This window comes from Choloepus didactylus, chromosome 18, assembly GCF_015220235.1.
Source record: "Choloepus didactylus isolate mChoDid1 chromosome 18, mChoDid1.pri, whole genome shotgun sequence".
Lineage (NCBI taxonomy): Eukaryota > Metazoa > Chordata > Mammalia > Pilosa > Megalonychidae > Choloepus > Choloepus didactylus.
Window position 1 is genome coordinate 34,558,685 of NC_051324.1, and position 21,651 is coordinate 34,580,335.

General features: G+C 36.1%; 1 protein-coding gene across 6 annotated transcripts in view; it reads left to right on the top strand.

Moving 5' to 3' along the window:
- The window catches only part of BCAS3 (BCAS3 microtubule associated cell migration factor), a 799,405-nt gene that overhangs the window by 487,713 nt on the left and 290,041 nt on the right, over positions 1 to 21,651 (top strand). For all 6 annotated transcript variants that reach the window (XM_037808130.1, XM_037808128.1, XM_037808132.1 and 3 more), the window contains 3 exons: positions 9,641 to 9,741; positions 16,175 to 16,371; positions 20,589 to 20,686. In XM_037808130.1, the coding sequence (XP_037664058.1) occupies positions 9,641 to 9,741; positions 16,175 to 16,371; positions 20,589 to 20,686 (396 nt within the window). The remainder of the gene's footprint in view (positions 1 to 9,640; positions 9,742 to 16,174; positions 16,372 to 20,588; positions 20,687 to 21,651) is intronic.

A 21,651-nucleotide genomic window follows, 5' to 3' on the forward strand; every position in this document is an offset into this window, starting at 1 on the left:
GGTTTTCCGGACACCATTGGCCATCCTCCGGTGAAGGTACCTGATTGCTGATGTGTTACCTTGGACACTTTATGGCCTTAAGACTGTAACTGTGTAATCAAATAAACCTCCTTTTATAAAAGCCGATCCATCTCTGGTGTTTTGCATTCTGGCAGCATTAGCAAACTAGAACAATAATACTTCACTGAATAGTGTTGAATACTATATGTATCTCATATCCTAGCCAAGACAGTTAAGAAAACTCTGCAGCTCAGAAAATATTTGTTCAGTTTTTTTTCAAACATCTACACAATGTTTTTTAAAACGTTTTGTTATGGAAATGTTTAAACATGCCTGAAAGTATGGTGAACAGTACAACAAATCTACCTATTTCCCAGCTTTGGCGGTTAACAACATTCTGCTACTCTTATTTCTTTGTTGTTATCTTAAAATCTTTCTGGGGAGTTTGGGTTGGAGGACAAGGGAGTAAAATATGATAAGAAAGCCCACTACTGTGTTCTTTAACCCATAAATACTTTAGTATATATGTAGTGATAAGGACTCTTTTTTTTTACATAACTACTGTGCCATTACATAATATACAGGTGTGCCAGTTTGGATATACTATGTCCCCAAAAGTCTTGTTTTAGTCTGGTCTTGTGGTATATTTGGATTTGGTTATTTCCATGGAGATGTGACTTACCCAACTATAGGTGATACTTTTGATTAGATTATTTCCATGGAGGTGTGGCCCCACCCATTCAGCATGATTAGTTTACTGGAGTCCTTTAAAAGGAGCAGACCCAGACGCCTGCTGATGCTTTGAGGTGCTGGCCCAGAGTTTGCTCTGGGGAAGAGAGGACAAAATGCCTGAAGAGCAGCTGAGAGAGACTTTTGGAGAGACTGAGATGCTTGTTGATGCTTGGAGATACAGACAGAAGGATGTCTGAAGATGCTAAGCTAAGAGAAACCCAGAGACATTTGGAGAATGCTATTTTGAAGCGCAACCTGGGAGCAAAGGAACAGCAGATGCCTGCCATGTACCTTCCCAGCTGACAGAGGTGTTCTGGACCCCATTGACCGCTCTTCAGTGAAGTTATTGTTGATGCCTTAGTTTGGACACTTTTATGGCCTTAGGATTGTAAATTTGTAACCAAATAAACCCCCTTTAATAAAAGCCAATCTATTTCTGATATTTTGCGTAACAGCAGCATTAGCAAACTGGAACAACAGGTGATGCAGTGACAACAATTTGTGGGGATACAAGCTTACAAGCTTTGTGGGGATACAAGCTTTAAAAGATTCTCTTGTATTTGGAAAGATAGAGAAAGCCCGAAGCTGGTTGTGGGGTTGTATTCTCTGTTCATTCTTTTCCTTATCATCTTGGTTCTGTGAATTTTCTGACTTGTTTAAAGGTAAAATCATAAATGTTTAATTTCTGTGTTATATGGAACACATCATGGATCCTTAATGACTGTTCTGAAATATTTTTTTTTTATTTTTTTAAGTATAGGTTGAAAATATTGCTGTCTTCCAGGTCTAAAAGCTCTGAACTCCATGCCAAGGGAACTTTGCCTCTTTTACTTAGGAAAGAGAAAATCTGTATTTAATTCCACCTATTGTATAATGATCTGGATTTATGTAGTATATAACTAGATAATAAATGAAGCATGGAAGAAGCTGCATTAACATTTTGCAAAAATTATTTTGCTATTTTTATGTTTAGAAACAGCCCCTCCCCCATTTTTTTTTTGTTTGTTTGTTGTTGTTGTTGTTTGCCAGGCGTTATTGTACATTAGACTCTTTGCTCTTCAACTCCGCTGCTGTGGATGGGGTCAAGAACAAAAAATTTACAATAACATTGTACATTGATGACTGAGTACCGTTTAGTGACCATAAACAGTGATACCTTACTTTTGGGACATCAGTTGACAATAGGTTCTGCATACACTCTATTCCTCTACTCATTTTAGAGTGTTCCTTGAATTTAGAATGTAGAATTGATTATTTCTGAAAGAAATGTGTCTAATATGCAGATTTAGCTATGAAAATATAGTTGCCAATACTGAAGTATTAAGGTCATAATTCTACATAGAGTTAGGACTAGGATGAGCTTCTAGCTTACAGCAAATAATCATTCCTCTCAACAAAAAGTCATGCCCCCCAACAAAAACACACACTGCCATGTGTGTTTCAGCATTCTCTAAAAGCTGCTCCTGTATTTGACGTGTGTATATGTGAGTGTGTACACAGATAGCGATATATGGATATATATGGAGAAAGAGTAAGAAAGAGAGTGCAGATAACCAGGTGAAAGAGAGCACCTTCCTACCTCTACTCCCTCTTTTAAAAAAAAAAATCAGTGAACCTAAGAAAATAGGAAAGAAGATGCTTGGCCCGATATACAATAAAGTCAGCTTTTGTTTCATACATAAGTTTCATCCAATGATAGGTACTTAAATTGTTTATTTTCCTTTCTTTACCATAGATGGACTGCACTATCCATATCAATTGTAGTATGTTCATTCCCAAACTTCTATTAAACATGATTTTTAAATAGGTACATGATATACACAATTTAAAAGGTTCTAAAAAATATTTAGTGGAAAATAAGTCCTCCCTATCCTCCAGCCACCTTCTTCCCCTCCCAGGAGGCAACTTCTCTTAATAATGTCTTGTAGTCCACACTGGGTAGATAATATAACTAATGGCAAGACAAAGTTGTAATCCGTACGCTATAAGCATGGTATTATGCACTTGTGATATGATCCCTTATAGTACAGGTGACCTTACCAGCTATTCTGTTGTAATTTTAAGGTATATATAACATAGTTGTACTATCAATTAAGTTACAGTACTATGCATTAAATAGGTATTGTGTACATCTTTCCAGGTAAATAAACACCATTTTGATCTTAATTGCATATGTTTTGAAGGGACTGATAAATTCTATTCAGTTCTCAAAGATAGTTTGAAATTTTTGTTCAATGGAGTAGCTGATCTGACTGATACCATTAGACATTATGTTTTATTCTTTCTTCCTATCTTCCAAGTTATTTGTTGCACTGAGAAGTAGAAATAAACTGAGCCCTTCCAGACAACCTCCAGATTTAACTTGTCTCAGATTGCTAAATGTCAAGTGACCTTAAGGGCATTAGAAACAAATAAAAGCTCCTTAGTTTATGTCTTCTGTGGGAATATTTTACACTACTTTGAGGGTAGGAAAAGGAGACAAGAAGAGAGAAAATGCACCCAGGATAGTCAGTTATTCAGTGAAATCTATTATCTCGTAGGCAATGAGATGTCATTTTTCTAATTATATATTGCCTGTGACTGTTCTTCTGGGAATGTAGAATAAAAGGAAAGTGAAACCAGAGATGTACAATGACTGACTGTTAGAAAACTTTAATAATTAATTAGAGAACATCTATAATACCACAGGGTCAGGGTGCAAGGAAGATCATTGATCCATCTAATATATGACGTAGGTAAAGCTTGTTCCCCTTTATGTATATTACACTTAAACTGTTGTTGCACTGGAATAGGGCTGGCTCATAATAAACTGCTAGTATTATGCAGTGCTATTGCTTAACTATTTTATGTATGATATTCAGTGAAGTCCTTTACATTTATATTCAAATATTTATAAATCAAAGAGACAAATGCTTTTTAGACTTCAGTAGAAATAGTCATTTCATTAATAAGAATTTTTTTGTAGATTAATTATTACCAGACTCTGAATTTGAATGCTGCCATTTCTTGAGATAGTTAAGTATATTATTTTTAACTTGAGAGCTTTCTCACTTTTTTAATGATTGAAAGAAAAGGTCAGGCTTTAAGTTTTGACTATTTAATGACTATAAAATAACTTATTTAAATTTACAGATCCCTGCATACTACTATTTACTTATGTTTGTCAGCTGTTTACATTTCTTCTTCTGTGAATTTTTGTTCATTGGGAAATGCCTTCGTCCATTTTGCTTTTGGATTATTTGTCTTTTCAGTCATTTTAAAAGGCAAATTTTAGTTTTTCTGGTAAAAAAAATTTTCCCAAGCAGATTATCTTTTCAGATCCTGAGTGCTTTCTGATCAGAAACAGAATTTGGTAAAGTGTCCTCCTTTATTGTATGGCTGCTGTATGAATACTGGTTTTAATAAGTACCAAAAATATATTGAATTTTTCCTTGGGTGAGAGTTTATCACTCTTGGCCTTTGGGTGAACTTTGAGCCTAAGCTGTTTCATTCAAGGCAACATGATGTCATTTAACTCGCAGATTTCTCGTTGCTAGAGAAAGGAATGTTATTCCCCTAAATAACCTAAAGGACTGAATAATACTGGTACACTACTCATCTCTCAGGTCTCCACTAAAGGCTTCAGCATGGTAAGGTTTTATTGTTTTGTAGGATGAGGATGTGGTGGAGAGAAGAGGGAAAGAGAAGTTGTATCTGGTCCTGAATCTGAAGAAGACTTTATTCCACTGTCCACATAAAACTCAGCTGCTAGTATGCCCAGCTCACACTCACTTCTCTAAGCAAGAACCTCTGAATCTATCTTTGTTTCTTCATATTTAAAGACTTTCTAGCTTTACACATTCAGTATATGAATGTAATTTAGGTTTTCAATGGAAGCTTATATCAGTTAACCATATGATTATCTTACATATAAAACTAGGTCCCATTTGGATCAGCATTTTCAGCCTTATTTGAGAAGCAGATTTACCTGATACCAAGAGCACTGGGATTCATTTCAGAGACTAGAACAGCTTCTTAACATCTGCTAGCGTTGGAAGCATGGAGTTCACTAGCAACAGAACCTGTAGTTGATCAGCTGTGTCCTCTGAAGCTTCCAGAGCTACAGCTAAGAGAATTTATTACTTGGTGTTCAAGAAATATAGGGAGGAATAGAACAAGAACAGAAGACAACCAAATAGATTCTCCCTTCATTGCTTTCGTAAAGAAGGACTGCTCAATGTCCAATTATGCTTTGTGTTCATTTATGTAAATAGGATGCTTATAACCCACATTTAGCCTTTTAGCTATTTGCTTTATCAAATCTTTTTTCTTTCCTTGGTTTACAAGCAAATGGTGCTGGAAACAAATTATTCTTCCTTTTACTATTAAAGCAATACCTAGACCTTCTGTTGTTAGGAAGTCTGATTTTTTTCTGAACATCTAAAACCATGCCCATTAGACTAGAAAAGTAATTGCCTTCCCTAATATAAAGTATATTCAGTATATTAATGATAAAAATTTACCTTCTGTCTCCTAACTGGAAGACTAGATTTATTGCAAATGTGCTTAGGTTATTTAGATCTAGCTGTTCCTGTTGTTCTGTTTTAGAAAGAATTTACCATAGTACTTGATTCCTTGGAATTGAGGATATGTTCTCATTCTTTGGAGGAAAAAAATCACTGAAATGTCAAAAGGCTTAACTTTCACCAGGATTAGCAACAACTCATTCTTGGAACCTTGATTCAACCCCACAACACTAACCTCCAAGTATTATTCTATATTCATTCCATTAATCAGTATTAAAGAGGAAAAGATTCAGGGAACCTTCTGGTTGTTACTTTGGATGTTTTTTGCTAGAATGTTTATAACTGTAATTTAGCAGTTATTATTTTAATGGCTTAATACTTCATACCTGCAGTTTAACAGCATCTGAAGCAATACTTTTAACCTTCTCTAACTCATAAATACCATATTCCCTGAGGGTAAATTTTTAAAATTCTATACCCAGCATAATCCTTGTATTATATTGCAGAAGACATCTAAAATTTTAAAACAGAGAACATAATTTTTGCAAGCTATTTATATTTTTGAAAAGTTATATTATGAATTGACTTTGTCTATTTTGGAGTATTGGCAATTTTGTTACATGGAATTCAGATTTAGGGAGTTTTTAAACAACCAGTTTTTCTTTCTTTTCATAATTTTACTTATGTTGCTCTACTGACTTGGACGTATTTTGGGTTTGGATTAATGGGACTACTTTGTAAAGGTCAACCCTGAAGTAAATTTGTTTCTGTTTGCTTTATACACAAACATGTATAAATACAATACAAACATGTACATATATATTATACCCCATATATCATTGTAAAACAGCAAAATATACTTAGTGGTTTTTTTAGCTCTTATTTATTCACTAGAAGCATGATCTGCTTTCCTGAGAATACATCATAAAGAAAATCTGGCTCACAATTACTTCATAATGAGCTACTCATCCTGCCATTGCTTGTTGATCTCTACTTACCAAATGCCTGTGTGTAGAGACAATACTTTTGAAGATGTGTTCTCTTAACATAACTTGGCAGTGTATGGTTTTTAGTTAGGTAGATAAGGCATATTTGGAAATTACTATGTTAAAGGTAAGGGTAGAACATGGTAGAGATTTTTGTCTTGAAATGCTATATCCCTTTCCTTAACCAAGATTATTAATTAGCTAAGTAAATATAAAAGATACTAAACATTTTTCTTCATGTAGCAGGTATGTATCTTGGTCCATTAAACTCAGATTTGTAAGATACATATTTTTATATAAATAAACTTAAGTTCTCTTTTGAGCCTCTGTTATAACAATTGTGGGAAAATTAATTTCAAGCAATTATACTCCTTCCTAAATTGCTTCTTAAATTCTCTAGGGATTACTAAATGACAAGTATGAAGAGGGGAGTTTGGGGACATCTTGTCCTGTTTGTCACCACTGAGATGTCCTAATTCCCCACCTGATCATTCGTCTTTGGTTCACATAGGTCTCTGAAGTATCCATCCTTGCTTCTACTGCAAAGCCTTTTCAAAACCTGTCAGTTCTCTTGGCCATGTCCGTGTTATTCTTGGACACATAGGAAACAGACTTGTCACCTCAGCCATGGGGGATTAGGTGAGATTGTCCCAGACCTGGCTGTACAGACATATTATATGGATACCTCTTCTACATAAGAGATTTCTTGCCACTTCCTGAACACTACCTGTTTTGGTTTGCTAAAGCTGCCAGAATGCCATATACCGGAAATGGGTTGGCTTTTATAATGGGGAATTTATTAACTTGAAATTTACAGTTCTTAGGCCATGAAAATGTCCAACTCAAGGCCTCAACAGATGAGATGTGGACTCTGAAGACAGGCTGTTGGCATCTGGGACACCTCTGTCACATGGGAAGGCACATGGCTGGTGTCTGCTGGTCCTTCTTTGAGCTTCTACCTTCAGTGGCTTCCCCTCTGAGCTTCTGTGGGTCCTCTCTTAGCTTCTCCAGGGCTTTTCTCTATGAGCTTCCTTAATTTGATCTCTTAGCTTCTGTATGTGTTTTATCCTCTCAGAAGGACTCCAGCAAGAGGATCAAGACTCACCCTGAATGAGGCGGGTCACATCTCAATTGAATAATCTAATCCAAAGGTTCCACCCACAGTAGGACTACACCCACAGAAATGGATTGAAAGAATATAGCCTTTTCTGGGGTAAATAACAGCTTCAAACTACCAGACTACTCAAAAGTGAAAATAGAGTTTTCATAGCTTTTGGATCCTCAAAACTCCTTTTGGGAGTTCTGTCATTCCCTACCTCTTCTTTGGGACCCTCTTTTTTCCCTTTCTGTCTCTGCCACTTTTGTCCCAATTTCAGGATATCAATCCTGATAATGGAGTGGTTGGAGAGCTTGGAAACCTTTCTTTTAATTATCATACTTTCTTTCAATCTTCTTTCTTATCCAAAAAAAAGAGCCCTCAACAGTATGCAGGCCTTCCTTCCCCTGTTCCCTTGGCCATTCTGACTTTTTTTTTTTTTTTTTTTTTTTTTTTCAGTTCACAACCTGGCTTACCCCACCCACCATACTATACTGGCCTCTTGGCTGTTACTGAAACATCCTCTTGATTTTCATGCCTCAGAATCTTTGTTCTTGATATTTGTTTTTGTCCTTCTTTTCTCTAGGCCTGCATGGACTAGTTCCTCACTTCTTTAAATTTTTCTCTTGCCTTCATCAGCTTTTCAGACCATGCCCTGATCTCTAGGTGTCAGTCCATATACACCTCCTTGATGAGTATTTAAGGGCAGGAATTTGAGGGATCCTCTTGTTCTGGTTATTAATAATTTAATATTATAAAGAGGATTAAAAACAAATCAAAAGAAAAAGAAGTGATTATTCAACAAATGGTTTGGGGGAACTCAACCTTTTGAAAATATCATTTTACAGAGTTTACTCTGCAATAAATACCAAAATTATTTCCAAGTGGATGCTTAAATAATAGCTGGGTAATTATTGTGGTATTCTTTTCTTCAGCATTAGAACTTAGGTGTCACGCTTTTGTGATCACTTGGCTTTGGTGGTACAGCATGCCTCACAGCTCTAGAGCTATGATTTTGAAGAATTAACTTTAACCACTACAGATTTTACACTTCAGTAGTATTCATTGTTTTCCTTCCTCTGATGAGTAATTGACTAGATTAAGTACTTCATTTCTCCCCATAAATTAAATAAAATTTTATGAGCATGTGTCTGTTAAAATCTTACCCTAGCTTATACTATGGCTTATTCATTTGTGTCTATTTCATTGTTAAGATTTAGTTTTAAAAAGTACCTTGTCTGGCAAGAATGTAAAGAGATTGGCATTCTCAGTCATTGCTTGTAGAAGTATATAACTTTTTCCAGAAATACATATCAAGAGATTTTAAAATGTTCTCATCCTTTAGCTTCATTTTTGGGAATCCAGCCTAAGGAAAATCTCTGGGTGGTGAAAATTAAGAGATTATTTTCTCATACTCATTCTTTCCTATTTCTTCCAAGTTTCTCAAATGCTCATCTTGGGGGGAAAAAAACATAGAAATTCTCCTACTTTTCTCCCTCCTTTTATTTCCCTCTTTTTCTTTTTCTCTATTTTTCCCCCCAGTACATAATTGCTTGATTTCTCTGAGTACTAAGATGGTATGATACCTTCAAAGGAAGAGGCTGTGATTTCTGAGGTTAAATATTTGGTTAATAGTTGGAATTCAGTAGTGTGTGTTGAATCATATTATTGCCTTCACTAAGCAAAGGTTCCTCTTTGTGTGAGATGAGTTAATCCTCTATCATACCACTTAAGAATAGGGAAAACCGCTGAAGTATCCAAGAAATGGAATATTTCTTGAAGCAGATGAGTTTTTTTCAGGAACTGAAAATATTTTTCAATTAAGAGTGCATTTTACACCTCCCATTTATATGAAACTATTAAATAGGGTATTTTAAGGAACCTTAGTTTATGACATTTGTTTTAAAAATTCCTTACCAAATAATAAGAACTGCATTGAACTAGTTGCTTTGTTAATTAGAGGTAATTGAAATATCCTAAATTGCAGAGGCCAAGAAATATACTTGGTTTTTAAAGCTGGCACATGAATAAATCCCCTAATGAATAGTTTGTTGCTTCTGCTTGATATACTTGTGCTGTTATGAGCCAGTTAGTTATTTCTTTTAAAGTAATATATGTCATTACTAAATTCCTGTAGATATCTTCTTAAGTGAATGGAGATCTTATTCCTGTTAAGAACTTCCGTTTTTCTTGTTTATTATTTGAAGTGTCTTTTTGCTTTAAATGCCCTGTTATATCTTGTGAATCACAATATCCAGAATGTGCCCATTTTTCCACTGCGTGGTTTGAAGTGGTTTAAATTTGTTTTCTTTCTCTTATAGTGGTTCCCCCTGGAAGTCCTGGGCCCATTACTCGGCATGGGTCCTATGACAGTTTAGCTTCTGACCATAGTGGACAGGAAGATGAAGAATGGCTTTCTCAGGTAAAACTCTGAAGTGTTTGCGGAGTGAAAGTGAAAGAAAGCAGAAATCCACTGTCTGTTTTTATTCTTGGATTTTAAAATTCTTTTCCTAAGAGGAAAAAAAAAATATGTGTGGATGTGGGGGAAGTTTGGTAACTCTTTGTTGGCTCACCAAGAATAAATCGTCTTCCCATATTAAGAATTTCCCATAAATTTTTGCAGGGATATATATATACATACAGCTGTACATACACCTATGTATATACACATACATAAATATGTGTGCGTGTATGTATGTTAGGTTTCATACAGAAGGCATAGAATATGCATATCTTTCAAACAATCCCCTTATGTCCTTGGATTTGGACTCTTTTTTTTTTTTTTCTTTTTTTAGAAGCTCTTTATTTCATAATCACTATAGCAACAGTAAATTATGGGGTTTGGAAAATCAGCCTAATTTCAACAGTGTTAATTCTTTTTTTTTTTTTTAATCTTCATTTTATTGAGATATATCCACATACCACGCAGTCATACAAACAAATCGTACATTCGATTGTTCACAATACATGGATGTACACAGTAGATGGACTCTTTGGAATACATTTTCATCAGGATTAAAATAAATGAAAAAAGAGTTGACCTTGTTAAAACAAAGAAACCATTCAGGTTCTTTGGGATTTTTTTTGTGGAGTCAATATTTTCTGAAGATTGGGCTCATACTTTCATTATGAAAGTTCAGTATTCTACTTTGTACAAGTCCTGATTGTGCATGGCTGGCTTTCCTTTCCTAAACTCATGAAAATACTGCTTCCAGTGGTCTCTTAAACCAGTCCTGTAAGAGTTTCAACTGACTCTTCCTCCCCTTGCCAGGTGAAGCTGCCTTCATCTCAAGGGCTTTGAAATAAAAGATACTTGGGTAGATTTCAAATGATGAGATTACAAATGACTTCATTACAAATTCTGTTATGTCTGTCTCAAGTCTGACATCATTTGGTGAAGTTAATGACCTGTCTCAGATTACCAATCTGGCTGCTTTTCATCAGACAGGTGTCTTAAAAAAAGCAGAGGCTGGGTGCAGTTTCATTGCTTTTCTCAAGATTAGCCTGAAAAACTAAAGGGAATATGGAAACAAGGGAACTAATCCTTTTCTAGGTAACATTTTTATCACATTAAAAATAATCACAGGAAACTTCTTGAAGGAGGATTGATGCTTTGGTTCCTGGCATTTTTTGAGGACACCAAGATGAAGTAAACTGAAAGTGCATGTGTTTTTTTCAAAATTAAAATGTTGTCCTTCATAATAGAACGCTGGCAAAGACACCACTGTCCTTCACTTCAGCTTTTCAATTAGCACGAGAGGTAATGTGTGCTGTCAGTGTGAAAGTATATGCAATATGTTTGTCCTGCACACAACCGGAGAGTGAACAGAAACATCTGGCCATCGCCTCAGTGAAATAGCACAGGCATCTGTTTACCTCTCGGTTCTTTGACACTGATGGTTTTGAGCTTAAAATACACAGAATCCTTTATCTGTGGCTTCATTTACATTGCCCAATAGTACTTGAATCAGTGTCTTTAATCTGAGGAGTTTTTCCCTGAGGTTAGTGGGAATGTGAATATTGTTCCAAGACCACGATGCTTTTTCCTTTAAGACTCACAAACTCACAAACTATACTCTAAACCTTTACAGTTATGTTTTAAGAATTAATCACTGCAATCATAGAAATGTGCTTAAATTTTAAAGAACACAAGGCAAAACTAAAGCAAATACAAGACACTAAGAGAAATAGTCTTTCACCAAAGGTTTCCATGGTTTCTTTCACCAAATGTTTCACCAAAGGTTTCCGTGGTTTCTTTCACCAAAGGTTTCTTATTCAAGTTACTAATCTATAAAATTATAATATGTATATTTTCTGGTTTTGCTCAGTGTGTTCTACTTTCTGCTTTGTCTTTAAAATGTTTAATACAATATTGGTAATATTCCTACTCCCTCCTTAGAACATGAAATGTATGAAACACTTCGGTAGCACTGTTTCGCAGCACATAAAGTGCCTGTGTCTGTGTTCATGGTAGTTGAGAAAACACTCTAATCAAGCAACGGTATTTTGAAGATTAAAAAAATCCAGTGTGAGAGAAAATAGATAAACATTTCTTCATTTAAAAATCAGATTTGGGAGGACTTTGAGGGCAGAATAGTAAATATAATATTTAATTGTGGAAAGAAACTGACTTCGGGTGTTAAAAGTCATTTCAGACCTCTTCTTTTCCTTGGAAAGTTCAAGAAAAACTTCAAGTTTGTCATTAGCTTGATCCTCAGTGAAGGAATTACTAGACTTAGTTTTCAGTGCAGGCTCACAAAGTGTTAAGTACTGCCTAGAATGAATGAAAAAGGTAGTCTTTAGGGAGCTGGCACTAATCATATGAGGCAAGCAGCTAGTCCTTTAACTTTCACGCAATTTTTGTGTCATACACATGTGGGGTGTGTGTGTGCACATTCATATATATATATATATATATATATATATATATCTGTCCACAAAATGAAAGTTTTTTTGGTTGGTTGTTTATTTTGGTGAAAACCAGTGAAGGGATATAATTAATGTCTATATGGCCTGTGATTATCATCACCTTTTTTTTTTATTTTTATTTTGAAATAAATTCACACTTACAGTGACAGTTGCAAAAATAATACAAACCCCATACACAGAACTCTAGCATACCCCAACCCCCCTCCACCAATACCTCGATCTACCAACTTTAATATTTTGTCACTTTACCATTTCTTTCTTTCCCTCCCTCCCTCCCTCCCTGTCTATCATCCATCATCTATTGCTCTGTCTTCTGAACGTATGAGATCAAGTTGCACACATCCTTGAACAAGTAATATAATTCACATATACATTTCCTATGAACAAGAATATTCATTTATGTAATCACATTAAGTGTAGTTAAGAAGTTCAAGAAATTTAACATTGATATAAAGCTTACATTCTATATTTCATTTTATTCTTGTGCCTCAATTGTATCCTTTTGAGCCTTTTCTCCTCTGTTCTTAGATCTCATCCAGGATCATCTATGGCATTTAATTGTCATTATCTATTTAGACTGTCTTTTTTTTTTTTTTTTTCCAATTGTGGAAACATATATACAGCATAAATCTTCCCATTCCACTGCCTCCTAAGCATTCCATTTAGTGGGATTGATCACATTCACAATGTTGCAATGCCATTACCTTCCCACCATCCATTACTAGAAATTTCCCTTCACCCCAGACAGAAACCCTACACTCATTTCTTATTAACTCCCCATTGCCCCTTCCCCCACTTCTCATAACCCATACTCTACTTTTCATCTTTGTGATCATATTCTCTGATACTTTCTTTGTGTTTACCATGGGGTTTAAATTTAACATCTTAAGTCTATAACAATCTTGTTTTCTTTGATACCAACTTAACTTCAATAGGACACATAAACTATGTTCCTATACTCCTCCATTTCCCCACCTTTATGTAGTTCTTGTCAAAAATTACATATTTTACATTGAGTCCAAAACTACTGATTTATCATTACACTTTATGTATTTTAGATCCTGTAGGAAGTACATAGTGTAGTTACAAATCAAAAATACAGTAGTATTGGTATTTATATTTACCATGTGATCTTTACTGGAAATCTTTATTTCTTCATGTTGTTTCAGTCAATTGTTTAGTGTCCTTTCCTTTCAGCCTGCTCAATTCCCTTTAGCATTTCTTATAAGACTGATATACTGGTGATGAAGTCCCTTAGCTTTTAATTATCCAGGAATGTTTTCATCTCCCCCTCATTTTTAACCTCCAGGTGTTTGTGAATTTTCTAAGTCTCTGATGGCTATTGACTTCTATTTGTATTCCATTGTGGTCAGAGAATGTGCTTTGAATAATTTCAATTTTTTAAAAATTTATTGAGGCTTGTTTTATGTCCCAGCCTAAGGTCTATTCTGGAGAAAGTTCTGTGATCACTAGAGAATAATGTGTATCCTGGTGATTTGGGATGTAATGTTCTATATATGTCTGTTAAATTTCTCTATATCTCTCTCTCCTTTCTTTGTTTCTCTGTCAGTAGGCCTCCCTTCAGTATCTGAAGTAGGGCAGGTCTTTTATTAGCAAAATCTCTCAGCATTTGTTTGAGAAAAATTTAAGCTCTCCCTCAAATTTGAAGGAGAGTTTTGCTGGATGAAGTATTCTTGGTTGAAAATTTTTCTCTCTCAGAATTTTAAATATGTCATGCCACTGCCTTCTTGCCTCCATGGTGGCCACTGAGTAGTCACTACTTAGTCTTATGTTGTTTCCTTTGTATGTGGTGAGTTGCTTTTCTCTTGCTGCTTTCAGAACTTGCTCCTCTTCAGTGTATGACAGTGTGATCAGAATATATCTTGGAGTGTGTTTATTTGGATTTATTCTATTTGGAGTTCGTGTTTTGTGTATTTATAATGTGTAGAAGGTTTGGGAAGTTTTCCCCAACAATTTCTTTGAATACTCTTTCTAGATGTTTACCCTTCTCTTTCCCTTCTGGGACACCAATGAGTCTTATATTTGGACGTTTTATTTTATCTATCGTATCCCTGAGATCCATTTCGATTTTTTCAATTTTTTTCCCCGTTCTTTCTTTTGATCTTTGATTTTCTGCTCTGTGGTTCTTGAGATCGCTGAGTCATTGTTCAGCTTCCTCTACTCTTTATTATGAGTATCCAGAATCTTTTTAATTTGGCCAACAGTTTCTTTTATTTCCATAAGATCATCTATTTTTTTATATACTCTTTCAGTTTCTTCTTGATGCTCTTCTAGGGTCTTCTTCTATGTCCTTTATATCCTGTGCCATGCTCTTCTTCATGTCCTTTATATCCTGTGCCGTGCTCTCATTGTTTGTCTTTAGTTCTTTGATTAATTGCTCCAAGTACTGTGTCTCCTCTGATCTTTTGATTTTGGTGTTTGGGTTTGGGTTATCCATATCGTCTGTTTTTTTCATATGCTTTAAAATTTTCTGTTGTTTTTGGGCTCTTGACATTTGCTTTACTTGATAAGGTTCTTTTAGAATATAAAGGAATATTCAGACACCAATCTCTAGTTTGTCAGATCTACAGCTTGGTGGCATACACTTTCTCTAACTAAACAGCAGATGGCGTCCGCGAGTCACCTATTCCCCTCAAGTCAGTTCTCCCCAACTTTGTCTTTGTGGTGTGTGGGGATCTGGTTCTTGTGAGGTCCAGTTGGTGCACCAAGTTTGGGTGTGTTGTTGGTGTTGTCCGCCCTGAATGTGGGACATGTGTCAGAGCAGTTAGGGAGGCAGGGCAGCTTTAATAATCAAACCTCCCAGGTGTTCCTGGAGATTTAAGGCTGTTGCAAGAGTCTACACCTTCATTTCAGTCTCGCCACAGATTGTCTCTGCTGCTGACCCACAAGTCCTTGGTATTGGCATAGGGTCCCTGGGATTTCCAGGTGGGTTCCTCTTCCCAGCCATGCCCTTCTTGGGCCTCTGCTGAGGGAAGGCTGTGCTACGTCACAAGTGTACACTATCCCTCAAGGGAAGCCCTGAGCCGCCGGGCTGTGCAGGGGCATTCCCAGCCTGCTGTAAAGATGGCTGAATGGGGTGTGTTAATTTCCCCGTTTCACACAGCTCCACCTTCCCAGCTCCAGGACAATTAGCTGTGGGTGCATGAAAGGCTATTGTCCATGCCCGATATTGTGGTGTGTGTGAGGTTTTTGCCGGAAACACTTCCCGTCCCTCTGGGTCCCTTGGTGCGGCTCTGGGCTATGTTTCCGGCGCCAGGCAGGAGTGCTCCCAGCCCGCCGGGAAGATGGCTGCAAGGGGCGTGGTTTTTTCCCCCTTTTGGCTCCCTTCTGCCCTCCTCGCTCCGAGACAACCAGCAGTGGGTGCACGAAAGGCTATCTTCCACGCCAGATATTGGGGCGTTTGCACAGCCCTTTCCTGCCGTGCTTTGCTGTGTGGTTCTCACTGCCGTATCTGCAGCCCCTTTTGGGTTTTTTTAAAAAAGAACTAGTCCACCTCCAAATGCCAACCCATGGTTTCCCCACACCGCAGCGTGGCTGCCAGACATTCAGCAGGCTCACTCACTTGTTTTAGAACGCAGACTCCTGATTTCAGCAAGTGTACGGTCCCTGTGGATTTAGCAGACCTTGTCCAGCTGGTGCATCGCTGGAACTGGTGTTCTGGGTCACTTTCTGGCCTCTATCTAGTATTTTTCACGGAGGTGTTTTTTGCCCTGTCTCTCCTAGCCACCATTTTAGGTTCTCCCCCATCATCACCTTTTGATTGTGGCTGCTTGTTCCCCTTCTCAGTTGGTGCAGATGGGCTTCTTTGAGACAGTGGGTATTAACTGAAGAATGGAGGGGATCATGAAAGGTTGTAACAGGGAATGTTGTAATACATTTAAATCATGATTCCTACTCTGTTCCAGGTTGAAATTGTAACACACACTGGACCCCACAGACGTCTCTGGATGGGTCCACAGTTCCAGTTCAAAACCATCCATCCCTCAGGCCAAACCACAGTTATATCATCCAGTTCATCTGTGTTGCAGTCACATGGTCCGAGTGATACTCCACAGCCCCTTTTGGATTTTGATACAGATGATCTGGATCTCAACAGTCTCAGGTAGGAAATAAGAACTAGAGGGTGATTTGAATGACCAGATAAATATGTTCATTTGAAATAAGTGTACTAAGTAATATTTATACTTCACTTTTTGGCACAGTATTATGTTGCAGACTTACATCTACTATTACTTGTGATTCACTATCATCTATCATCACTTGAGATCTCTCACATCCAGTAAATATTTGTGTTTCAGAAGATTATAGTTACCTAAATACAATACATTTTTAAAACAGTATACTTTTAAACCATCCCATTTTATGATATCTTGCTCATATTTCTAACTGCTTAAAGTCTGATTATATCCTCTTTTCCTGGTATTTTCCAATTAAATTTCATCTATGATTTTCATCCAGAGGCTGCATCTTTCTTTTAGATTATAAAAAGTTTTTGATTGAGAAAGTTTTATCATCTATATTTTCATGATATGTATTTTCTGATACATACTTGTAAGACTCGTAGTACAGGACTACAAAGTATGACTTTTTATTATTAGCTTATTTTCTTTTTTTTCTCTTTTTTGAGTGTTTTTTATTTTTAGCTTATATTCTTTTTTAGGTAAAACTCAGAACTTTTTGACTTTTGCAGTCTTAGGTTTGCTTAGCACTCTAATTTGTTGTACCAAGACTTGACACATTTGGATGCCACAGATGTAGGACTTGGTCTAATGCTGTACAATCTTATTTGTTTTCCCTTAAAAATATATTCTATAATGTAAATTTATTTGAATCTAAAGCAGGCCTCTGACTTTTTTTTTTACATTTTTGTTTAATTGTGGGAAAATATACATCATGTGTTGGAAATATGTTATTAATCTGCCTGTTCACCAACAGTATTAACAATTCTTTATAACAAAACAAAAGCTGTTGCAGAAGTGGATTAAGCCTGCTGTTTCTTCTTAGAGAATTATTTATTCAGAGAATCATGTCTCCTTTTAATGCCTTTTTTAGTGCTTTAGTTTTTTGTTTGTTTATTTTGCTTTGTGTTTTGTTCCTTTCTTCTCTCCATTTTTGCTTTTTAAAATTCTAGCATGTTTTCTTTAGCTTTCCAGAAATGTCACATTTTCCCAAGATGTCAGACAACAGTGATAGAATACAATGAGTGCCAGACCAGTAGTGGTCTAGGTTAGGTACTCAAGCCATTACACCTAAGTAGAGTCGGTCCTCAACTTAGAGACTTGATGTACAGGCATTCACAATGACAACAGTCATTCAGTTACTTAAGTGTTAATAATAAAGCATTTTAAATAGACAACCTATAAACTGCCCTCATTTGTTCTGTTTTCTAAACTATAACAAGACCCTGTCCCTTTGCATCTGGTGACCATCATCTGTTGATACAAAGCCCTGTGCCTTTTCTCTAGAGGACCATCTCCAGCTTCCCATATATACTGTTCTGTCCCTTTCTTTTGTGGACTCCTCCCATCTTTCTTAGTTAAACTCATTACCTCAGACATAGTCATTCTTCTACATTCTCTCTAACTTTGCTGATTCAGAGAAAGCTACGTTTCTGAAATCATTCAGAATTTTTCTTCGGTACTTCCCTTGTTCTTATAGTAAAGAGCTCCCAGTAATTTTTATCTAAATGACTTTATTTTTTTTAATAATTCAGTTTTATTGAGATGTATTTACATACCATGCAGTCATACAAAGCATACAGTTATTCACAGTACCATTATATAGTTGTGCATTCATCACCAAAATTAATGTTTGAACATTTTTATTACCACACACGCAAAAGTAATAGAATAAAAATTAAAGTGAGAAAGAACAATTAAAGTAAAAAAGAACACTGGGTGCTTTATTTATTTATTTATTTATTTTGCCCCTGTTTTTCTACTCATCCATACATACACTGGACAAAGTGAAGTGTGATCCACATGGCTTTCCCAGTCACATTTTCACCCCTCATAAGCTACATTTTTATATAATCGTCTTCAAGATTCAAGGGTTCTGGGTAATTTGATAGTTTTAGGTATTTACTGCTAGCTATTCCAATTCATTAGAACCTAAAAAGGGTTATCTATATTGTGTGTTAAGAGTGCCCACCAGAGTGACCTCTCAGCTCCTTTTGGAATCTCTCAGCCACAGAAACTTATTTCATTTCATTGCACATCCCCCTTTTGGTCAAGAAGATGTTCTCCATCCCACGATGTGCGGTCTAGATTCCTCCCTGGGAGTCATATCCCATGTTGATAGGGGCATTTACACCCCTGGGTGTCAGATCCCACGTAGAGGGGAGAGCAGTGATTTCACCTGCCAAGTTGGCTTAGCTAGAGAGAAAGGGCCACATCTGAGCAACAAAGAGGCATTCAGGAGGAGACACTTAGGCACAGTTATAAGGTGGGTTGATGGGCTGAGCCCTCAGTCACAGGATTTGCCCTTGGGAAGACTGTTACTGCAAACTAGAGGCTAGGCCTGCTTATATTTGATTAGAATATTGTTCTGTTCAGTGGACTTGTATAAACTTAAAAACCTTTGTATTGGGCATTAGGTTTATATATTTTTGTCACATTTGTAATTTATATTTTAAAATCTGAGCATATAGACTCTTAACATCTTTACCCCCATTACAGCACAGTTTTAATGAGAAATTCAGATTTGACTCATATCATTTCAACTTTTCAGTCCTTTTTAGTACCATTTAGTACCATTTCCTCCCCAGCATCCAACTAGAAACTCAACTATTCATATTTTCCTCATTCTTGTTTAATATCACGCTATCCCAGCTCCTCACCTCTGGTTCTTCTTTATTTCTCCTGGCTTCAGAGTACTGTAACCATTGGCCTTGTTTTCTCTTTAAATTGTAAAATCCCTGTTTAGATTGTTATTGGCTAAAGTAACACTTAATACTTAGTACACTGTCATGTACCTCTTAAGATACCATTAATAATTATGTGGTGCTAAAGTAGCCTACTTGCCTCCTAACCAAAATAGGAAACAAGCAGGTATAGTATTAAACTATTATATCTATAAGGAAATCAGGCATGGCTAATGTGCCAGCTCCTTATCCAGAACCAGGATTAAAATATAAAATGATTAATGAAGTATTTGTTAATAGACCTGTGAAACATATAGTGTAAAGGAAGCAGAGTGTACAGAACTTCACTTTCTACTCTAGATTAGCTCTTGAGAAATCAGTTATACCTATTAGTTTGCTTTCAGTTACAAGTAACCAACACCTAATTTGTTTTGTTTTATTTTATTTATTTTAATTGATATTTAATTTGCATAACATAAGATTCACCATTTTAAAGTATACAATTCAGTGGTTTAGTATATTCACTGTTATGTAACCATTCCTGCTATCTAATTCTAAAACATCACTGTGCCAACAAATTTTTTTTCTTTTTTTTTGTTATGAAAAATTTTCAATCACATATAAAGATCAAGAGAATAATAGGATAAATCTCCCAGCATCTGTTGCCCAGCTTCATCATATCAGTTCATGAGCAATCTTCTTAAATCTATAGCCCCATCAACACCCCACTCCCAATTCTGTATTATTTAGAAACCACAGTACAGATTGAATTAACAAATTCAATATAACAATACATGCCTGCATATATTGCTATATTAAGTTTTTATTCTTCTAATTGCCTGGGCCTCTCAGATTTTTTAGTCATACAGAGATTTTTGTGTTAATAGTATTTATTCTAATACAGCTGGAAATAGACTCTTGGCATTTATAGATTTACCATTCTCAGGCAACTTGAAGTTGTGTGTAATAAATTTCAGTTCTGCTGAGGTACTATTGAATATTATATGCTCAGTGGTAATTTTATGGGGGTAACTCAGTTAGTTAGTATTAACCCCCTGCAACCACATCCCAACACAGCTTTGTGATTCTGTGCTTGTTGTCATATTTAAAATAACTTTCATAAGTTATTTTCTTTGTATGTGTCTCTTGGAAAGATCTTAGTATAAAGTATTTGGTTTCCTGTCCCATTCTGCTTAATTTATCCCTTTAAATTAATGTTAACTTTTCAGTCTCTTGTTTTAAAATATATCGAATAACATATAAAAATTAGTTAGGAAGGTTATGGGATAGCCTTTGTGCAAGAATTAGGGATTGTTCCTCCTCTACTTATCTGGTTTTAGAATGAATGGTTCTTTAATTGATTGCACTATTCCAACATTCCTGATTTAAGATCTATTGTAGCAAGCAGCCGTTTTGACTCCAGTAACGTATGTGAATCAAATTAAATTGCATTGCAGGATCCAGCCAGTCCGCTCTGACCCAGTCAGCATGCCAGGGTCATCCCGTCCAGTCTCTGATCGAAGGGGAGTTTCCACAGTGATCGATACTGCCTCAGGTAGAAAACCCACCCAAAATGTTCACTGGGTGGTTCGGTGTATTTTTTATTTATTTTCTTACATGATGCAGAGGATGATATTTATTTGTCATCCTCTTTGTTTTGGGGGGTGAAGAGTGTGTGTGTCAACCCAGTACCCTGCCTATGTTTGTTGCTAAACAATGCCATGTATTTAAATGTTCTTGAGGTTGGAGAATGATGCACTGGAGTTGGCACTTGATTAAATGTAATGAATACAGTATTGAAGGCTATAGAGTTGATGACTGTTTTACCTTTGATCACTCAAATGTGGAGAAGCAACCTTGACAGAGAACGTAAATACAATATATGGATTTAATTTACTCAACCTGTTGAGTATCAAAGTGCCTGATCTCTGGAAGTAGAGAGAGTGCAAATGCTATAGCTTGAATGGTTTTATTATTGAAAGCATAAAGTTTAGAAATTCATTAACTTAACTCTAGTCTATCTATCACAGTTATTAACTTCCTGTCCTTGGAACCAAGCCATGTATATGCATCGTTAGTACCTGGAAGCAGATTTTTCCCTTTGTAAGTGATAGTTGCTACATTTATGTAGTAAAACTGTTTTCAGTCAGGCCTGCTAAACTAATAGAAATAATAAATTTTCTCGTCTTTGAGTTGAGTGATAAAGAATATAGGGAAAGTGATGCCTAACATTTTGGTGCATCTGTGGAGCATCTGAAGATTGCTCACAGCAGGATTTCGTCAAAAAACAGAACAACAACTGACAACAGTCTCTCACAAGTAAAATTATTAAACACTCGCATTAGTCAAACAGTAGAGTCAGAGAGGATTTTAATCTATAGCAATTTCAGAATCCCTAGAGACTGCTGATTGGATTAAGGCTTAAACTGTAAAAGAAAATGGAAACAAACACAAAACTGATTTGTGAAGGTCACTTTTAAAAGACCAAGGACCTCTGTTTGACTGTCTCAGGATATATTT